General features: G+C 34.7%; 1 protein-coding gene across 6 annotated transcripts in view; it reads left to right on the forward strand.

The window, feature by feature from the left end:
• LCORL (ligand dependent nuclear receptor corepressor like) overlaps window positions 1-22,364 on the forward strand; it is a 78,835-nt gene that overhangs the window by 48,591 nt on the left and 7,880 nt on the right. The window contains exons 6-8 of one of the 6 annotated variants that reach the window (XM_032186112.1): window positions 3,023-3,113; window positions 4,537-5,368; window positions 12,290-12,364. In XM_032186112.1, coding sequence (XP_032042003.1) covers window positions 3,023-3,113; window positions 4,537-5,368; window positions 12,290-12,307 — 941 coding nt within the window. In that variant the 3' untranslated portion in view covers window positions 12,308-12,364. Of the gene's footprint in view, window positions 1-3,022; window positions 3,114-4,536; window positions 8,420-12,289; window positions 18,471-22,364 lie in introns of those variants that run through there. The other 5 variants (XM_032186109.1, XM_032186108.1, XM_032186111.1 and 2 more) reach the window with 5 other exon arrangements.

Raw genomic sequence — 22,364 nt, forward strand, 5'->3', positions numbered from 1 at the left:
AATCTTGTTAGGCTGAGAAATCAGTCTTACAAAAACCAATACCTGGATAAATTAATGCCCTCATTACATACAAAGGATACCAAAAGATCATACTTAACTGGGTAAGTGTATGCACAAGGTGTGTAAGTGTAGCAGAGGAAGCATTAGAATGCTTTGTAACTGTATGCAGGACAGAAATGTATTGCTGTACCCACAGAAGCAGGGCTTCTTTTGAAAATCCTGGCTTGGAGATGTGGTTAGACACATGTTTATTTGCATCTCGTTATAGGTAGTTGGCTCTGTAAACTTCTGGTCTTGTACCTAACCAAAATGAAGATCTCTACTGTTTATATATACATATGTTCGTTTCATCTCATTTAGTCTTAAAATTTATTGCCAGTGCTCTTGCATTCCTACCAATTGGAGGTGCTCCTTCATCATAATTTATTTTACTGTAAAGCAGAAAGATCCACCAACAGTAGGATCATTTTAATGAAACTTTCTGACCTATCAGCACCTCCTGCATCAGATTGTTTTTATTTGTTTGACTGAAATCACTGAAGAAAAGCCTGGTCTGTGGTGACTTTATCTGCTATTTTGTATGGATATCAAATCTCTCTCATGCTTCTCTTTCACTCTTGTTTCTGAGGATCACCTTCCCATAGAACATTGGTTTCACGGAAGAGTCATATGTATACTTAATAAATGCATTTGCTGTGTTGAACGTTCAGCTGTCTTGAATCTGAAATAGTTACTCCATTCTGCTTACCTTTTAGAGGCCCAAAATGTATTTAATTTCATGTCTCAGTAGTCTGTATTTTCAGTGCTGTCCTCTTTTTAGTCATTTTTTCAGTTTGTCAAACTGAAAAATATAAAAATATATGTCAAACTGGTTTATATTGTCAAAGCCAATTCTGAAAGACTGGAGATAAAAATTATTTGGTTTGTTTAGATTTCATTGTGGAATCTTACGAGAGATCTTGTTAGCTTCAATTCCTTTGTGGAGTGGTTAGAAAGAGCCATTCCTGTTGGTTCTCTTGATATTCTAATGTCTTTAGCAAAACTCTCTATTTCAAAGTTATAGATTAATTTGGTTTTCAACAGTGTTTCTCAAAATGGGTTTTCATTTACGTGTTTTTGTTTTGTTTTAATCTATTCTTGATGTTCTTTTGTTGTTAGAAGTCACATAATAGTGGTCTACCTAATGATTAGCTTTTACAACTTGATGTGTTTGAACTTTGAGGTAGTTTTCTGAGGTATTTTTTCCAGTGACTTCGTCCAGCTATCTCTTCTAAACATTTTTATGTCACGGTGCCTGTGAATATCAACCGAAGGTGGAGAAACTATTCTGAAAGAGAACACACAAACCCTTAAAGGGTAACATAGTTTATATCGCTAATGAAGTACGACAGATGAAATCTGTCTGTTGCACAGGAGTCAGGGTCATTACAAGTATTCAGGATTTTTAACAGCTGGGTATTCCGTCTGGATATTCCTTGCAGAATAATTCTGTAGCGATTTTATCTGGCTTTTCCTTCTGGAATATTACTGCTTCAGAAAGCTTGATTAGCATTAACTAGTCCTTCCTTTAACTTCCTTAGGGTTTAAGGAAGACTTTGAAAGGAACAAGTTTAGGAGAAAAGGAGCATCTTTGACAAGTGGTGTATCTATAAATACACTTAATATTATTACATTGGCCTACAGTGTTAATTTTTCTCTCTTTACTCTTCTTCCAACATAAAATAGTTGGGCAACTAACACTAAAATACATTTCTTTGCAATATTGGAATAAAGCAGAGTTAACCTAACAATTATTCTGAATTTACATTTGAGTTTTGGCATTCGGAAAATCCAACCAATGCTTCATGTCTTCAATCAAAGGCTGTAGGAAAACATATAAAATTGATTGATGTTTTGCAGATAATACATGATAATGTGTTGCAAATAATACATGATAACATAAAAATGATACGACTGTATAAAGGCCTAACATAAGATTGCTTGTAGAGTTGAATGTTGAGCTACATGTTGAAACTCAAGGATTCTTATAACACAAGCATACAAAACAGCCCAAGTTTGAAACAGAAAACCAAGAAAAAAAGGTATGAAATTAAATATGTTCAGGCAATTTATCTATAAATTAAATGTGATTTTAAAAAATATAAACCAAAAAAATCTCAACACTAACTGGAAGGAAAGTGTCAGGCACTAAAGAGGTTTGCTAATTTTCAATGATTGTAAATATTGATTTGAAACAAAATATGGCTATTTCAAAAATTCATAGATTTCAACATCCAGTTATAAATGTTGAATATAACATTTGCTGGTGACTGAACAGAGTGAACTCCCACCCTAGTTTAGGTCTTTTTCATTCTTTAGTTACGTCAATTACTTCTGTGTGGGGAAAGCAGGGGGAGTATGTATAAACAAACTGTTAGTAATGTTTATGCTGTTTAATGACATAGGTCACATACACTGAAAACACTATGGGCTTGAGCTCTCTTCCCATTATTGGGGTACTACTATTCCTTTCTCATCCAGTAACCTGATCTGATCTCATAGCTGACTCTGCTCAGAGCAGAAGGTTGGTCCAGAGACCTCTTGAGGACCATTCTAGTCTAAATTATCCTGTAAGTCTGTGATTTAGTTATGTCCATTTTAACTTCATTATCAGATTCGTTTGTTTACAGTATGTTTGTACAATAATACGAAGTACATTGCTCTGGTTGCCTTAAAAGTAAACTGTGCAGTATCCATGCATACATGATTTTTAGGAAAACAGACGTTGCTGTTTAAGACATTCTTCTTTTAAATTTCATGATTTTGTCATGGGTTCTTGAGTTTTCTTAATTTTAGACAATTTTGTTATAAATCAGATAAAATCATTTGCAGACAGCTGATATTGTTAAAGGAATAAGATGCCAGAAATTTGCAAGGTAAATTTAACTGCTTCAAAACTGTGCCATAGCTACAACACAATTGCTGACAAAATGTCTGAGGTCATCCTTAAACAACTGCTATCATCACTACTCATTCTTTGCAGGGGATGGAGTGCTAGATCTCTCTACAAAGAAAAGCGCAAGGTTGGAAGAACCCAAATATGATCCATTGTGTTCTGAAAACTCGGTGTCTGGGTAAGCAACGTTTAGGACTCTCTTCGGCTTATGTAAAAGAAAATCGGGGGTTTCTCTTACTTCTCTGAAGTCAGGTTTTATGTTCATAACATATTTGTATATACTGACACACACGTGTGGTTTATATTTTGCTTTCAAAAGAATTTGTGTCACTCATAAGTGTGTGTCTATGTATATATCATATGTTTCATTTGTCTTTTTCCTTTTTTTCTGTTTAAAGAAAAGTTATCAGAACAATCACCAAACTTTAGTTCATGTTACTAAAAATGAACTGAAAATTGATTTTGTAACACAATAAAAGCAGTAGGACAGTAGAAGAGAATGCAAATATATTCTTTCAGAGTTTACTTAGGAAACTTCAATTTTTGACAAAAATTACCATGTTAATATTTAGATTTAAAATATTCTTCAACTAACATGAACAATTAAATGACTGTTATCTATAATACTCCTTAATATGAGAGAGAGAAAGCGCGCGAGAGAGAGAGCTCTTAATCATCATACTTATACTTACATCATGGTTCTGGCTATGGTGTGTGGTGGCAAATAGTTAAATTTCTTTATTCAGCAAGAAAAATGTTGTTGCATCTGCTGAAAGCTACCACAAAGCTAGTGAAACGCATTGTTTTGTTGGATTTCGTTATGATTTTGGCATCCTCCCATCCACTAGCCATAGCAGGACCCTTTTTGTCACCTGTACGTCTTACAAAATAACTTCTTACCAATAGGAGTCCAATAGCAGTATTTGTTGGATGATGTAAAGTTGCATTTTATTAATTTGCTGATATGAAGAAGTTTAAAAATTAATATGACTTTGTAATTAGAAAGCTGTAAATAGTGGCTAGAAGTTTTTAAACGTGTGTTTTATTTTGCCAAAATGGACTTGATTGTTAACTACAGCTCTTTACCTTATGGTTGTAGAAAACCTAGTTTTGTGTAAGTCTGGGATGGTTGTGTGTAGTTATGTACTTATTGCTGCAAATTTTCTATGAGGGGGTTGACTCTTTTATTACTTGTTTAGCGGTAACGTCACGTTTCTACTAACAAAAACTCCTTCAGGATTTGGGTATTTAATGGAACGTTAATTGTATAATTAAAATTATAACAGTGTTGCTCTGCAAGCATGTGAACAAGGGAATATAGCAAGCACATGAGAATATTATCGAATACTGAGCTAGGATATAAAGTTCTTGGAAGGGCTGCTGTAGAAGCCACCGTATGATTTTTGACGCACTGTCCTACCAGAACTGTAACATTTTGCTAGGATAATCATTTAACTACCACATCTCAAAGGCTTAAAAGTATCAGAAGCAGTGATGTTACCGAAGCAAGGAGTATAATAAAGGAGTGGACCCTTCCCTTCCATAGCTGTGTGAGAGTCTCTCATACATCAGTTTACCATCGTTTCATTCCATCCATCCAGGAGACTACACAGACACAGAGAGGACTATGTGGAAAGAAGTGCTGAGTTTGCAGATGGTTTGCTCTCAAAAGCTTTGAAAGACATTCAGTCTGGAGCACTGGACATAAATAAAGCAGGCATACTTTATGGCATACCTCAAAAAACTTTACTTCTCCACTTAGAAGCCTTACCAGCAGGAAAGCCTGCACCTTTTAAAAACAAAACTCGAGATTTCAATGATAGTTATTCATTTAAAGACAGTAAAGAAACTTGTGCAGTCCTACAAAAAGTAGCCTTGTGGGCAAGAGCTCAAGCAGAGCGCACAGAAAAAAGTAAACTCAGTCTACTTGAAACCTCAGAATTAAAATTCCCAACAGCTTCCAGTTACCTCCACCAGTTAACTCTACAGAGAATGGTCACACAATTTAAAGAAAAAAGTGAAAATCTACAATATGAAACTACAAGTCCTACTGTACAATTAAAAATTCCTCAGCTAAGAATAAGTTCTGTGTCCAAACCACAGTCTGATACTGCTGGTCTTCTGGATGTTATGTACCACGTTTCTAAAACCTCCTCAGTCTTAGAAGGATCAGCTCTTCAAAAATTGAAAAATATACTCCCTAAACAGAACAAAATTGAATGTTCTGGACCTGTAACTCACTCAAGTGTTGATTCCTACTTTCTGCATGGGGACCTCTCTCCTTTGTGTCTTAATGCTAAGAATGGGACAGTAGATGGAACCTCAGAAAATACAGAAGATAGTTTGGATCGTAAAGATAATAAGCAGCCAAGAAAAAAACGTGGCCGCTATCGGCAGTACGATCATGAAATAATGGAAGAAGCAATTGCAATGGTAATGAGTGGGAAAATGAGTGTTTCCAAAGCACAAGGAATTTATGGGGTACCTCACAGCACTTTAGAATATAAAGTAAAAGAAAGATCTGGAACATTGAAGACTCCGCCGAAGAAGAAACTCCGATTACCAGATACTGGCTTATTTAATATGACAGATTCAGGGACTGGCAGCTGCAAAAATAGTAGCAAGCCTGTGTAGAATAATTGTTAGCAAATTGTTTTGTGTGTGTGTGTATGTATGTCTGTATACACACACTGTGTGAGAAATACATATGTTCACTCTGACAGAAGACGTGAAATTATACAGTTCAAAAACCACATACATGCCTTTTGAAAAATAGTTTTATTCAGGGTTTTCACTGTGGACAGAATTATAGAGTTGCTCACTTAATTCTGATAGTGTGTATTTAATATAATCCTTGTATAAATAGGTGAAAAGATTCAGGTTTTATTTAGTAGTCAATAGCATAAAGATGTTTTGGGAAAACAAGTATTTGTCATGTGAAACATAATTTTTAATTGGTGAAAAACCACTCTACCCATTCAACAAACCATCTTATTACGGAAATACACGAACAATGGTTAGCAAACTTCTAAACTTCACAGAATACTTGCAATAAATTGTAAGTAACTCAGATTATACAAATGCAAGGGATTTTTTAAAAAGCTAGTTCCTTAAAAGAAAGTGAATTTGTGAAGTATTAGTAGGATATAGTACATTCTGTGAAAGAAAAAAACTTCATCGTTACTTAAATATCCAATACAAGTAAAAAATAAACATTTCATTACTAAAAATGTGTGTTAGCAGGCATAAACTGCATTTTTTATCATTTTAAGACAATTTTGTTGGTGGTTTAGAAAGAAATTGGTGTTTACAAAGTGTACACTTATGAAACCTGAGAAATTACTGTAGTTATAGAATTATTAAATATGAAATAAGATGGAATACTAAGAGCATAAAATAATTTAAACTTAAACCTAATTTTCCTTTTTAGTTTGAAAAATAAGGTGACTTGTAAGGTTTAAAAAGAAGGTTGGAATGCAACTTAGAGCATGTTCATAATGTGCACAGAATGAGCTTGAGAATGGCGTTTTGTTTTGTTGTTCTTTTTTTTGTTTAAACGTGCTGGTTAGTTGACGTTATGACTACTTAAAATTTATTTAAGGATTGTGTCACACTCCTATTGAAAAACCTCACTGTAACTGTAATGTATTTGCTGCTGTGACATTTCAAAACATTTTCAGTTTATCAAAATGAATACCAAGTTACATTATCATTTTGCTAATAACCAAATTTGCAGTTCAGGGTCTTGATAGAAATACAAATATTGAACAGTGAAGCTGTTTTGAACGTTCAATAGTATAAATTCTTTATAAATTTGGTAGTTAGAAGCTAGACAGTTCACTTTAAATAGGTAACTTTTAATAGAATTTAAGGGAGACCAATTACCTTCATATTGCAGTTTTTAAATGAATTTCAAAGTATTCACATTGAACTTTATATCATACTTAATTTTTTCATGGAATATCACAAAGAACGTGTCTACATACGAAGAATGGGGGCTTGCTTCATGCGTTTGATACAGAACATCAATGCCCTTTTCCTCTCAAAATATAATCACTTCTGTATGCATCTAATTTGGGATAGAAAAAGACTTCTCTCCAACTTTTATACATTTGTTGCACGTGCATACATTGTCAATTTTTTTCCCACTTAAATTTGCCTGTGTATAGGTTAATTATAAAAACTGAAAGGGGACATTAGATACATATGGGCCACATCAGGTAACTTGATTTCTAGATAAACTTGCCATTAAAGTCAGCAGAGAGCATACTTGCAATATTGATGGCAAAATCTAGCCCATATTTATTAACCTTATTAAAAAATAACAACTTACATTTTAAAATACAATAATGTTCCTTAAGTGAAGCTGCACAAACAGTGTATCACTTCTTTGGTCTCTCAGATCTATACTGAATCTTCTTCAGTGACTAAGGTTTACTTGCATATTACAAAATGAATCCTTTTTTACACAGAACTGTACCCGATAACAAGGAGGTTACAAAACAGCAAGTGTCAGGGTCATCTTTCCTTTTAAAAGAATTAAGCCATATTTTGTGAGGGCCAGAAGGATTAAATTCTTAATGCATCCCCACTGGAAAGTGAAGTTGAAAAAACCCTTAAACGTTTCAAGATCTGTCTTTATACAGTTTTACTTGCAAAAATTTGGGGCTTCAATACTTTGCCTAATATTTGTACCATACTGGTGTTTTCTACTCCTCAGACAATATTATAAATTTGAATCTGAAGTTTATATTGAAGGCAAGTTACAGTACTCTTTTTATATCATTTAAAAGATGACCTGACCAAAAAAATAACAGGATTCATAATATCAGGGATCATTTTACTATTGACTTAACAGTACTCAGTAGTTTTGTATGTAATATTATAATTAATTTTCAACATTTTAGTACTTGTATTTATTTTTTGGTCAGAAATAGTATATTAAAATATTTTTTGATAGTTTATAGATGATACTCAACCTGTAAGTGTTTAAAGGAACAGAATTATTTGTTTCTAATTATTAGGCTAACCTTTGATTACACAACTAAGGAAAGGCAGGGAAATGTGTAGATTCTCCTTCCCCAACCCCTATGTACTCCATTAAATGTCATTTAAATTACACACTTTGAACTGTTTTATAAATTCAGTTACCAGTCACTACTTAGTAATTGACATTTTCTGAAAATCCATGTTTCAGCAGAATTTTAAATGAAGGCGAAAGCAAGCCCTACATGCTTTCTACTTATTTGAATGTTTCTCAAGTATTTTATATTAAAAAACAGTGCCTCTGTTTTTAGAACTACTGCTCAGTAAAGCTGTTTAAACCATTTCTGGTAGCTAATGACAATTTTATATTAAATTGTATATTAACTTTAGTGAGACTGATTTTTTAGTTGTTTACAGTACAAACACTTGTATTTGTTTTTTAATTGCAGTATTTCCATTGTCGCAGTAATTTAGTAAAACTCTGTGGCTGCCTTGATTTTTGACAGATTTTTGTTAACAACTGATTTTTAGGCAATTAGTTATATTTATGCATAAATCAATTGCACTATAATTCATGAATTATTTATTACAATATTTTCTAATGAATTCCATGTATTTGTCTTGTGTTGTAAATGTACTGTAATTCTGTTTCTTCTTTGTGTTGTTATATTCCTAAATCTGATTGTATGAATTTAATTGTTTAGTTAACGTGTTTCTACGTTGTAATTTGTAGTAAAGCACTTCAATGCTTTTGCACATAAATTTACAACACTGATGTGTGATTGATTTGCTCATTCAGTAAAAAAAAAAAAAAAAAAGAAAAGAAACACAAAACCTGTACACTGACTCATTTGACTTACTCCTGAGGCACATATTTAACAGGGGCATTAGATCAAGACCTGTACAAATTAAGCATTTAATGACTAATTTACTATGAGAATTTTATATAGCAGAGATCATAGCTTTAAGGAAGGGTGGTTGCTTAGAACTGAAATATTACTCATAAATGAGAGGAAATTCGGAATACAACACTATGTAGATATAGAATTAGTTTGCAATGAAAATTATCAAAAGCTATATGGGTGCTTAAATGGAACCAAATATTCATTTTACTAATACTATTGTGGATAAAATACAGCTTTTGGGGAGAGATTTATTTACTTAGGAAGTTCTGTGAGTACAAATTGATAGTTCCATCAGAGTTCTATGCAGTCCATACAAGTACCTGCAGATGTGTTCTGTTCCCAGTTCTGCTTCTCTGCTCAGTCTTCAGCGACACTGCTAGGTCGGTCCAACAGGGACAGAACTTTAGGGAAGGAGATCTTTTGGGAGTCCCCTCATAAGAACACTTTCCTGAGAATTTTCCGGATTTGAGAATAAATATTTGCCTATATCTAAAATAATATGCTGAAGGGCTAGTTTTTAACCTTACCAAATCTCTGCCTTTGTGCCAGTTCTGGACTCCAGTCAATCATCACTCTGTGGTATTAAATGCCCCTTCCATTACAACTAATGTAATTCCATGCTTGACCTTTGTCTTCAGGGGTTTTGTACACGAAAGGTATTGGGGGAGCAGCGTGTATTGCTCCCTTCCCCTCTCAACTCCTCCATTTCCTATCCACTCTCACTGGCCACCTATTTTTGTGTCTGTTGTAGGAAGTGTAAGGCAGCTCTGTGAAGGAAGGATGCAGCTGTGAAATAGCTCATCCTTCTGTGCCATTAATGCTAAAGTCCTTTGTCCCAAAGAGAGTCTTAACTGCTGTGTGACAACACAAATTTAAAGGGCTACAGGGAGCCCTTTCAATTTTATTGAAAAGCTATTAAAGGAGTTTGTCTAAATATATGGACATCTCTACACAGAGAGACTCTCTCTTGAAAGAAAAAGTGTTGCTTTAAAGCTTCAGTGTGTTTGCAGAGTAAACTCTACTCCCACATGGTGACCATGTCAAGGCTGCTGCATTTTCACAAGCTTCAGAGACCTTTTGGAGTATGGTAGCATTGCCCTAGGTGAAGTTGTCTGTCAGCTTTAGAAACTAACACACACGAAGGGAAAGCAAGTTTTAGTTGTGTTACAGAAGGGTAGGTAGCTAGGAAATAAATCATGTTACGAGAGTGTCCAGTATGTCCGCAGTAACCAGCATATTATTTTTTAATAGATTAATCTCAACATATCAAATTCAGAGCAGTTTTAACTTTGAGAAGGTTTTAGCACTTGGGAAGGTTCTTCTGCCAGTGAGCATATATGAAGTAGCAATTGCTTACATTCTGGATACAAGCAGTCTCCATTAAAATATCTCCAGTGAAACATCATTAGACAGAGCTTGCAAGCCTGGAAAGACACAGACATCTGTTTAGAGATTTGTCCATAAAATCTGTACAGTAGCCATCAGGTAGCAAATTGTTACATAGCAAAAGGACTGTGATTTACAAACAAAATACTGAAGACCTGGTGCTTGGGGTGTTTTTTGGTTTGTTTTGTTTTGTTGTTTTTTTTCTCTTTAGCCTTTTGATACATTATTTCATTAAAGTCATGGTGGGGAGGGCAATTATTTTTTATCCATAATTGTATTACTAGAATAAGCTTTCTTTTTTCCCAAGTATAGTGATGCAGTTCAACACCTCGTGACTCCAGAGAAATAACATTCTGACTCTTCCCAGTGCAGGGGTGTTTCAAAAATAGTTAAAACCTGACATAACATGCCCTTGAATCATGTTTTTATTTTGAATTGCAAGTGCAAAGAGGGTTTTAGTCTTTTTATGTCTCCAATTTAAATATAATCACAATTTCAATTGGTAGCATCACAATTATCTTAGGCTTTTGAGTTAGCAGTAGAACCTAATGATTGATTTTCAATATATTCCATTTCATACTAAATATTGCAGAGGAAGGAAAGAACACAGGGGATTATTAAGCATAGTTGGCTGTTTTCAAACTCTAAACATTAAAATCCACATGGGGCATTAAAAATACGAATTTGTGTGTATAACTTCCAGAAAGAAACCTGAAGCTAAAAGTTACTATTGATGTTAATTACATTGGGTATGAGCTAACAAAAAAATAGGTAACTTTTTAATAAATATATTCCATTTTAAATATGTATGTTCCTTGTTCAGCACAATTGTAAACTAACCAAAATGAAGGTTTTCTGAAGTACAGGCTTAAATGCAAAAAGTTACATAAGATAATATTAGGACAAAAAGTTAGTGTCATGTTCAGAGTTTGGTGATATGTTTAAACAATACATACTTTTCTAAAACAGAATTCTTCTAATACTTTCTGCTCATGCAATTGGTTTCAGTAAAACATTTGAATTAGATGGTAACTATCTGGTGATAGTTGCTATCCAGTGTAAGGAATTTGTATTTAATTGAAGAACTATCTGTATTAATTTCTACCATGGAAATTTTTCAGCTTTTCAATATAAATGATTGATTAGGTAAGTAGTTACATTAGTTTTAATAATTTATGAGAAATGAATTAAATAGTTAAGGTAGTATTTCATCAGTGATTTTATTTTGAGTTAATATCTTTGAGAAAACTGCTCGGAAGTCTTTCTTAGATATAGACCTACCCTATATTTGAGATTTAATGGATATTAATCTTTGACACAGCAGTTTCATATTCCAGTGGTGATTATCTCTGTTTCTGTATAAGGAAACTGTGTGTGCGTGTGTATATGTTTGTGTAATATATTGCAATGAAGAGCCTGTGATGCACCACTGTAATTTATTTAAAAAACAGAAGGGAAGCTTGTATCTGAAAAGAACCGTAACAGTAGCAAATGTCTATTTTAAAAATTCTTTGTGAGCCTATTAAGTGTTCCTGAAGGAAAAAAAGTGTCTTTGAGAGGATCTTAAATGAGTATCCTAAGAGCAGTCAATACACTTTGGTGTACATCTTAGGAGGTATCTCAGGAGAGATGGATCCATTCTTGCCTTCACAAGCTTGAATTGTGACCTTATGCAAGTCATTTACCCTCCCTCTCAGTTTGTGCAATGGCAGTAAAAAATAAGCCCCCCAGGTTCATGGTGAGGTTTTACTTCATTAATGACCAAGACAATTTGAAATATGAGGAAGCTAACATTACTGTAATTACATTTAGATATGAGAAGCTGTTTTTAGAACTATTCTTTTTGTCCCTTAGTTTCTTTCTGATTATTCTTCTTCTTATGGTAGGATTACCACTGCTATATACAAAATGCACATCATTTCTAGTAAAACTTGCAAATTTGAGTGAACTGTGCAAATAGAACAGAACTGTTTGGCAGACTTCAGGTTTTTAGTCTTGAGCTTAGCCATTGTAACAAACATTAGATATGGTGTTTTACTGTAATTTATGTTTTGTTTTGATTTGTTTTCATTTTCAGTTCAAGCTCAACAGCTGATGCAAATTCAGAGGAAACAACTAGTTTGGAAAAAGGAAAATCAGCATTAAACAAAGTTTTGGAAACTTTTTGTTCATATCACTGGCAACAGACTTTGGCTATGTTAAAATTTCTAATACAAGATGAAAATGTTCCTATAGCTTGCAGTTGCACGCAAACACATTTGGTCCACTCTGAAACTCCCAGTTCCCTTACTGAAGAGGATGTTCACGTTTCATTTTGCAATTGCAATGGACATGTGCTGACAAAAAGGTGCTGTTTACGAAATCAAAGACCAAACACTTGTTTACCACCTCTATCTGTTTGTGTTAAAGATTTCCATTCTTTGTCATGCCAAGCTGTAGCAATTGGATGTATTAAGACAATGGTGAACAAAGCATGTAGTTCTCATAAGTATTGTGCTGAACAATTGCAAAATTCTAACAGGCATTCTGCAAAAGCAGCAGCATGTACGTCTTCAACTAAGGACTGTGACCTGTTAAACAGCATTAAAAATTCAAATAGATCTCGCAGCCCATCACCACCTCCCCTGTCACCTGTACAGAGTAAAGAATTTGAACTATCAGAAGGATCAGGCATAGATTTTCCAAGTTTAGATAACAACAAGCTTGAAATATCCATCAACCAGCCTCCATCCCTCTTGCCAGCTGAAAGTAGCAATGAAGAATTTGAATATGAAGGTAAAACATGCAGAGGAAAACTGGCTGAATACTCAGATGGAACACTGCAATCAACAGATCAAGAAGGCAAAAATTATATAAATTCTGAGAAGGTTGAGAACAGTGAACATTATGCCATTTTGCAAGATTTAATGGACCGTATTAATGAAAAGTTAAAATCAATAGACACTACAGACATAGCAACAAATCTTGTAAAGTTTTCTAATAGTGACAGGGCACCAGAAAATGATGTAAAATTAGGAGACTTCATAACCTCCCTTTTGCATAACGCTAAGGCAAGTGATTATAGTTTTATGGAATTACTTCGCCAACATGATAAACAAATGGAAAATAAAATTATCCAAACAAGATTCCGCAAGCGTCAGGAAACGTTATTTGCAATGTATAATTCTCCTGATTCACCATTCATTCGGCGACAGTCTTTGCAAATCAAGAGGCAGCTTGCAAGCCTTGATGAAACACTTGTAAGAAAAAAGTCGATTTCTGATAGAAATGCAAGAAAATCTACAAAGACTTTTGATAAGATATACCCAAACAAAAGACACGGTTTTACAGTGATAGAAGATAAAGCTTTACAATGTCTTGAAAGTAATCCACGTATGAATTGCCAATCCAAACCAATGTGCTTTCCAATACACCAAACAGAGTCTTTCAAACTACCTCTTAATAATTTTCAAACCAGCCCTGACTTTCTACTTCTTTCAGAAGACAGAGCTATTGCCGCCAACCAGGCTAAATTTGCAAAAACACAAGGAGATAGTGAAAGCCTAAAAGAGTCTGATCAGATTCCTCAGGAGGAGGAAAGCAATGAAATCCCAGGCAGAACTAAACGCAACATTGTGCCTCCTGGATGGTATTCTGTGTATGTAACAAACAATATTGTATTTAGGAAATCATCTGATGCAAAAAAGTCTTTAGAAGGTTTGGAAAATATGGAAATAAATAAAGATGTTCATGCTGACAGGTGCAGTGACATAAATATAAGCAAAATTGTGAGAGACACAAATCTGCAAGTTGTTGTAGAGCGTTTAGAAGATACAATAAACTTAGCTAAAAAGACTAACAGCTCATGGTTGGATGCTTACAAAATAAGCCAAAAATTAAAAGATAATGCCTATGAACAGATTATCAACCCACTTGCTAGAAGAGGTTTACCTTTCAGTCTGAGTGAAACTGGATACACAGGACAAAGCTTCCTTCCACATTCACATGTGCCAAGCAGCAGTAAAACTAAAACTGTGTGTGTGACGACAAACAAACAAGAGATGGCTATAGATCAAGAAATTAATGACTGCCTTTTGAAGTCTCTGACCTTTGATTCATCCAGTTCTAATTCCAATAATGAGAACTCACGTACAATTTCTGAAGCTGGGGAGATCTCATCTCCCTTAAGCTACTCAAGTCCTATTAAGCTTATGTTCGTCTCAGAGGTTAATAGTAGTGAAGGAGTCAAATACACTTTGACATCTGCAACTGCATCTTCTAAAGGAAACACAGATATTTGTTTATTTCAGGGGCATGCGAACACTGTGTTAGACAAACAGACCACAAAGGATATTTCTCATGCAGTCTGTGACAAGGATTTTGATTGCAAAGAGAATGATACCAAGGAGGAATCAAACTGTGCTTATGCAGAAGAAATTACAAACTCATGTGCAGTTGTTCAAACTAACTTAAATGACTCAAAGCAAAATGAAATTGTGGAGAAATCAAACAGTAGCAGTGAATCAGTTTTAAAAAGAAAGCCTGGTAGACCAAAGAAAATAGGTCCTCAAGTTGTTAAGCAGGTTAAGAGACCTATTGGGCGGCCTCCAAAACCAAAAATAGACGTAACTGAAAATACAGAACATAGACCTGCACTTAACAGTGATGGTAAAAGTACCAAATCAGATGCAGCAGTCACGGAAGACGTTAACAGCAACAAAAATATTACTGTGACGGTTGTTTTTGGAAGGTCGAGAAGAACTAAAAGATACGTTTCTGAAGGTAATCCAAATGTCATCAGCACTCTGTCCACAAAACACGTTGATTTCAATGTTGCCAATGACCACAGCAAAGTGCGGCATAGCACAGAAAATGAAAATGCTTTGAGTGAAATAGTAAAAGCCTTACAGAAGCCTTCTACTGAAAATGAGGTCTCTGGTTATGACTATGTTAGACCTATCAAGAGTAACCTAGCATCACCACACCCTTGCAGCAATATTATACGGCCAATTAAGAAACCCTTAACCACCGTTCGAAAGCCCGGTAGGCCAGCAAAAGTAAAAATCTCTGGTATATCCGTGACCATTAATAGATTTTCACCTCAGGAAAGAAAAGTGAGTATTAGCAACTGTTTGCCTCCTTTACAACAGCAGAATGTGTTAGAAAAAAACATACCACAGGAGAGAAACAATCAACTGTGCAATAATATGGGTCAAGTAAAGAGCATGCAGAAAGATTCTAGAGAAGATGGATCAAACAACATTATTACGACAGTGTCAAGGAAACGTGAAATTCCATTAAGACATTCTGTTAGAGACAGAAAACCTTCACTGCATTTTTTACATTCATTAGCATCCTCTAGTGCGTTTACTTGTAGAAGTGCCTTGTTACATAAGTCTTATAAGCTCCATTTGAGAAAAGCTAAAGATCAAAAGGAAAGACGTAGGCAATCAAATCAGAGCACCACATCCAAAGATACCTCAGAAATGCGAAATTCAGGAAGTGCAAAAAAGGATCTTAAGGATGGCGAATTTGGGCCCATTAATGAAGTATCATCGGATCCCATCTTTTCATCGAAGCCTTCTCTCAGGTGGTGGGCTACTTCCACTTCAAGTGACACGTTGATGGAAGAACTAAATAATAGATTTGAACAGATAACTAATACCTGGTTGCGAGTGGGGGGAAATGAGTTTGATAAATGTGTGTGTGAAAACAGGGATCCCGTTGAACAGGACTGTAACACTGAAATGTCAAACCCTTTAGACTCCTGCCTTGTAGAACTTGAAACATCACCTATAAAAATGCTTTTTCAGAAAAAGTGTAATATGAATGAGCTCTGCACCTGGTTTATGCAAACTACAGAAACGCAGTCTCTCTCTCTAGTGAGAAAGGCAAATGCTCGCAATCCTTTAGAAGTAGTTAGTACTAGAGAGATAAAGGTGGAAACTAAGCAATCTGACCTTAGTACTTGCCCTTTCAGAAAGCACTTTAAAAAGTTTGCACTATCCTCTCCTTCAAAACCAGCAGGGAAACTACAGATATTACATAACATGGTGAGGTCTCCAGTCTTAAGCATGAAAAGTAATTTTACATTAGCCAGATTAAAAAGAAATGACTTTAAGAAGTTACAGCATGATAGGTGGGGACAAACAAAAAAAAAGCTGTATAACCAGGCTCCTGGAGGCTGGAAATCAAAAAGGAAAAATTTACAGTTCTTTTGCCAAAGCCAGTTGTTTAAAAGTACAAGTGGGGAAAGCAATGATGGAATGCCCAAGCTCCAGGAAAAAAACACGGTAGAAATGCAGCCCACTCAGACTTTGGTAGAATCTCAGAGTAGCCTCTTGCCAACTGAAAATGAAGCCAGAGATGCATTTGTTCAACAGATGATGGGATCTTCTGACTTTAACCCACATCCCGGTTTAGCAAATATACTATATAAGTCACATGCAGAGACAAATGGAACAATTTGTTGCCAGCAAAATGGTAGAAAAGAACAAAGCCAAGATAAACTGTTTCAGAATACATGGAAAGCCAAAACCTTTAAAGATTGTAGAATATTTCTGAGAAAAATCAACCATATTGAGCAGCACAATTCATTTAAGTTAAATAATGTCATTTATTCTCCTGAAGCTGTTGAAAGTAAAAGCCATCCGGCCTATTTGGAAGAAAAAAGACATCCTCTTTTAAGGTCCCATTCTACTAAGCAAAATGCATTAAAGAAACAAGAAAATGAAATGGAAACATCTAAAGGATCTAATTCATCTAAAGTGACTGAAAGGCTGGATGACCAGTTTCACAGCAGAAAATTAAGTAGTGGTGTAAGCCATGATGATATTCCTGCTGGTAGTTCTGAAGTTGTTATCAGAATAAACAAAAGAAAAAGTCCACAATGGGAGACCACTGATACAAATGTAAGAAAAAGGCATAAGAGACAATCATGCAATAGTGGACAAATGGCAACTTATTACCCAAAGTGCCAAGTAGGTAAGTTCCTGTTCCCCCCTTCACCTTAAAATGCAATCTTAAAGAATTAGAGAGGTCAAGCAACTAAGCACTTTGGATTTATTTTTTATTTTTTATTGCATGATAATCATTTTAATTTCAGAGAAGTAATTAAACATAGCATCAGAATAACGCAGAAAGTGCAAATTTAACACATACAGAATATTTTACACTAATTTTTCAGCTACAATAGGTGAGTTACATTGTGTTATGGCTATAGCATGCCAAGATGAAAGAAAAATGCTAACTGAGACGGTCCAGAGAGGCAACAGATCAAGTTCTGACATTTCTGAAGTCAGTGGCAGCTGGTTATTGATTTTAAAATGAGCAGAATTTCAAAATGAACAGAATTTCATTCCATGGTGTAGTTACTCATACTGTGAGGAAGGGTAAACTATAAAATTAAGTAGAAATTTAGTTTATTAACCAACAGAGTTGTTTAAAAACAAAGCAGAACATTTTTGTCATGTCATGATTTCTAATGTAAATCTGTAATGGTTTTGTAATGAAATAGTAGAAAATAGTACTATGTACTTCTGAGAAGTATTCATTCAGAGATCCGTTTTAGTATCCATTCGATGCCAAATGAAATCTGCTGACTCTAAAGGGTTTGTGCATTGAATCCTTACAGAACAATTTCAAATACAAAATTACTCTAGTCAATCTCAATATACAGTTACCATGCTAAATGCATTTGTTTGACATGGTTTTAGGCTAGTGTGAAATTAAATCCATTTTTAAAGCTAGATATTTATAATACATTGTTATGCAACTGTGATCTCAGAAAGGCCATAATTTTACTTACAAAGAGGGTACACTTGTGAAATTATTTCTTCTCTTGGGTGAAGAGATCTCCTTAAACAGAAGTCTCAACTCATTTCAATAAAATAAGTAAGGTGTTAAGTACTCACCAAAGTAGAGGAGTTCTGCATAAGGAATTAAATTACTGCAGGAATACTCATTTTTAGAAACAAAACTGTATTAGCTACTCAGATTATATTGCCCAAAGGATAAAAAAACTATTCAAAACAGAGCAAAATCTTATGTACCCCTTTGTATTTTATATTGTAGAAAACTATCCCTGATAATAAACTGAAGTATTAATTTAAGTTGTAATATAAACAATATTATGGCTCTTGTATACTTCATTTCTTTTGTGCTTTATGTAATATATACAATTCTTCATATTAAGCTCATTCAGTGTAACCATTCAGCGCTTTTCCAAGGTACAGAGATTTTTTTACATTTAAGCTATTGTTTTGTATTTTAATTCACTGACTTGGGGTCAAACTCAACATTAAAAAAAAAAATGTTTTTAAGAAGTTCAAACCTTGACACAAGATTGCTATAAAAAAGCCAGAACTAGAGAAGGAAGGGTAACATCTATGTTTGTTTGTTTGTTTTTGCAAATGAAGAAAGAGCTCTCTCATACTTCTTTTTCTTTCATAATTTTGACTGTAGCCAAGAAAATTTTGCATTCAATTTATATTTATCTTTATACTGTTTCTTGCTATAGCAATGTAAGACCTATTACTGTGATATGGTCTCATATTAGTTTTAATTGGGACTCAATTTTATTTACCTGATAACTTTCCTCCCTTAGTTTTGGATCATTAGGAAATCTGATAACTATTTTACATTATTTCATTTACAATTTTTTTTTTTATTATTTTCCTTCTTACTCATAGTTTCTCATAATAATTGTTGTCTTTAGAAAGGATATAACAGAAAGGTCATTGATTAAGGAAATGTTAAAAGATAAATGATGATTCTGGAGCTTTCTCCATGCTTGTAACCCCAAATCTTTTTTCAACGTACTCTTGCAGCATAGAAAAGGATGTCTTGTTTAAGCATGTTGATTCAACATTGTGTACTGTCTGCACTAGCCAAGGAAATCATATAAATATTTTTAGTCTACCATGTAAGTTACTGGCTAAAAAAGAAAGAACAGCTGTGCATGCATGTGTTTTCAAACATCGTTCTTGCATCTAGAAGTTTAATGCACATGAAAACATCATTATTCATTCATATGTTCTCTGGATTGTATTTTTGTTGATGTGGTACCATAATTTATATCGTTGTTCTGTTGCCATGCTTGAAATGTTCTTATGGTGACACAGTCAATATTTAAAGTTTTTCTTCACATTTTACTGATCTTGGTGTCTTATGAAATATTCCTGAAAGAGGGAGGTATTGTGATGCTGTTTTATTATGAAGCATTGTGGCAAGTAGGCAGAATGTTGTCAAATTTTTGTGTATACCTGATATTTGTTAGAATATGCAAGTGGAATAAAGTCAGTCAAGTTCTTACAGCTCAAGGTGGTACCAAGCAACTAGGACTAGTCACACAGTCAATACAGCAACAGAAAACAAATAATCCCTTTTTCACATTATCTGTTTTATTCAAGGTAAGGTGGATGGGTAGACACATTGGTCTGTATGTTGTATGTTACTACTCAACTTCTGAACTGTTGCTTCAACAGTGCATTTGATGTGTTGAGGGAAGTTCCCTTTTACCGTAGATATGGGTTATGATTATTTAAATTACTTTCTTTAAGAACGTTGAAACATTATTACTGTCCATGGTGGCAAAGAAAATTATATAAAAAAAACTTTTAGGAAAGCATTTGTTTCTTCCCATGAGGGTGGTTCAGACCACACTCACATACCCTGGAGACAGTCAAGCTAAAATAAGAAAAACTATTATCCAACAATAAAATGGAACACAATAAAAGACTTACCATGTAGTGAAAATATTTTTAAAATTACTTCAGAGGGTGTGGATTTATCAGAGTATCGGAGACATAAAGAAGACTGTGGACCTGCCACAGGAGCAGGCAGTACTGCGTTTGGATGACACAATATCCATGTCTGCATACCTTTTGTGTAAAGTTGGAACTCACATAGAAAAGCTTTTAAAATGACTTCTGATCAGCTGGAGCTAGGATATTGTCTTCATTTATTTTTCAGTTTCTTCACATTTTTTAGCAAGTCTTCCCAGCTTTCCCTTTCATGAAGGAGCACATTCTACACTCCTAACATGGAACCAATTTTAAATATTAGATGAGGTAAAATGCAAAAGAGACACATTGAAAAGGTCATTAAGTCTGCTGATCTCAAGCAATCCTCTTAACAGCCATATCTTAGCTCTTCCTTGAAGGCTTTTCATCAGAAGTACTTGGCTTCAGGATGTTTCACCTGTGATGCAGATGGACATTTTCCTAACTGTAACTGCCGGACAGGAAGTTACTTTTTCACACAGCCATAAAACAAAGTAAGCAAATTGATTGAAAACAGAATAAAATAGTGAAAAGAACAACTGTTCTCAGTAAGTGGACTATTTTTAATGCAGAAGTATAAAAGCAGAAATGTAGACTTGATATATAGCTGACTACACGTGTATAATAAATCCTGACTCGTTTAATGAACCTCATGGTCTCTGCCTCATTCCCCTGGTCCAGCACCAGCAGGTCTCCTACCACCACCCGATGCTCTGGTGGGCTTCACACGGTGGGATTGCACCTGTCACATGCAATGACATAGCCTGTCCTGCCCCTCTGTGAAAAAGAAATAAGATTTTGGCCATATTTTAAGAACAGCATTTTTCATATCATAAGGCATCGGCTTCTTATTTCCGAGCTGTATGTCTTTTCCAAAGCAGGTGTATCGGTAGAGTTATCTTCCTAGCTCCATGCTTTTCGGCCAGCAGCTTTGGACACTTCAGAGTTCTAGAAAAGTTACTGTTTCTGCTCTTGTGGAACAGGTCTAGAAACAATTTATGTTCCTCTTTCCATTTTTAATTAACTGAAGGAAGGAAGGGGACCCTTTTCTGATGATTTCTCACGTGTTCTGGACATCTGTCATGAGGTTGTTCCTCAGTATTCTTTGCAGTACAAATAATGGTATCTATCACTTTATTAAGAAGATGTAAATCTATCTAGAGAGAAACTTCATGCTTTATGGGATCTAGACTTGTTTTCTGTATTCTTTTGATAGTTCTTTTGGTCAGTCTGACAGGTTTCATTGTCTTGCTCTTTCAGCAGTCAAAACTCACCTGACTTCTGTCTGCATTCAGCTTCATCCCTCACCACAAATGAAATCTAGACAGTTATTTAACATTTATTCAGCTCACCCACTCTCCATCCTCTTACGTAATGCTACGTGCTCCTTTTGGTCTCCCCTTTCCAGCAGATGTGTAAGGGATCTGTGCTTCTGTCCTACGACACGGTGTATGTCTGTAAGCAGGGCAAGCACCTTAACTTTGCTCTAGATCTTTCTTTAGTGATGACCATCGTTAGATTTACCTACCAGTAGAAATTGCTCTAACACTAGCTTAGGGTTTAGAATCCCTTCAAGAGCATAAGCCTATGCATTTCTACTTGGTTTTGAATGTTTTATATCAGTTGCACATTGTCAAGCCATGAGTGAGTAATAGGGCAACATTCTTCTTTTTTTTTTTTTTCCTTTCCCAAACAGCTCTTACATAAGTAAGTGCTCTTATTTTTTGTTCTCACTTTGCAGCTCAGGGTAGAATATTTCTAAATAGTGGCCCTCATAAGCAAATGAGACTTCCACATTTCATATTAAAATAAATGCACATGGAGAGGATAAGATGCTTAGGGAAGTCAGTCTCTTCAGAAGGATGTTGTCACAAGTTCCTCTTATCCTCTTATAAACAAGAGAGTATATTTGGCATTTTACTGATAACGGCTTGCCATCCATGTTGTGTATTTCAAACCATTAAAATCTTGATTAGTTGCTTCAAATAAAGGATTATTTTCCTGTATATGAAATGGAAGCCTAACAGAAAAAAAAAATCCTGAAGCTGTAAGAATACCATATGACATTTTTTTAATCCAAAAAAATAGTCTCTTGCTCACTTAGATGGTGCTTTTTTATCTTGGTGACATGTTTGTGACATTTGAAATGGAGGCTAAATTTGGGGAAAAAGTCAGTACTTAAAGATAGATTTCCGTGTTCTTATTGGGGAATTCAGCATAAATTTCAAAGCACTCAGTAACAATTGTTTGTTTCTTAAATTTAAGAAATTTATTTACAATGCAAGTAAAGATTTAAGAGCTATGCTTAAGGTATCAATTCTTAAAATTTTGGTCATGTTGATTACTTGTATTTCTAGTTTAAAATTGAGAGGTGTGTTTCAAAAATACTCT

Source organism: Aythya fuligula, chromosome 4 (assembly GCF_009819795.1).
Source record: "Aythya fuligula isolate bAytFul2 chromosome 4, bAytFul2.pri, whole genome shotgun sequence".
NCBI lineage: Eukaryota > Metazoa > Chordata > Aves > Anseriformes > Anatidae > Aythya > Aythya fuligula.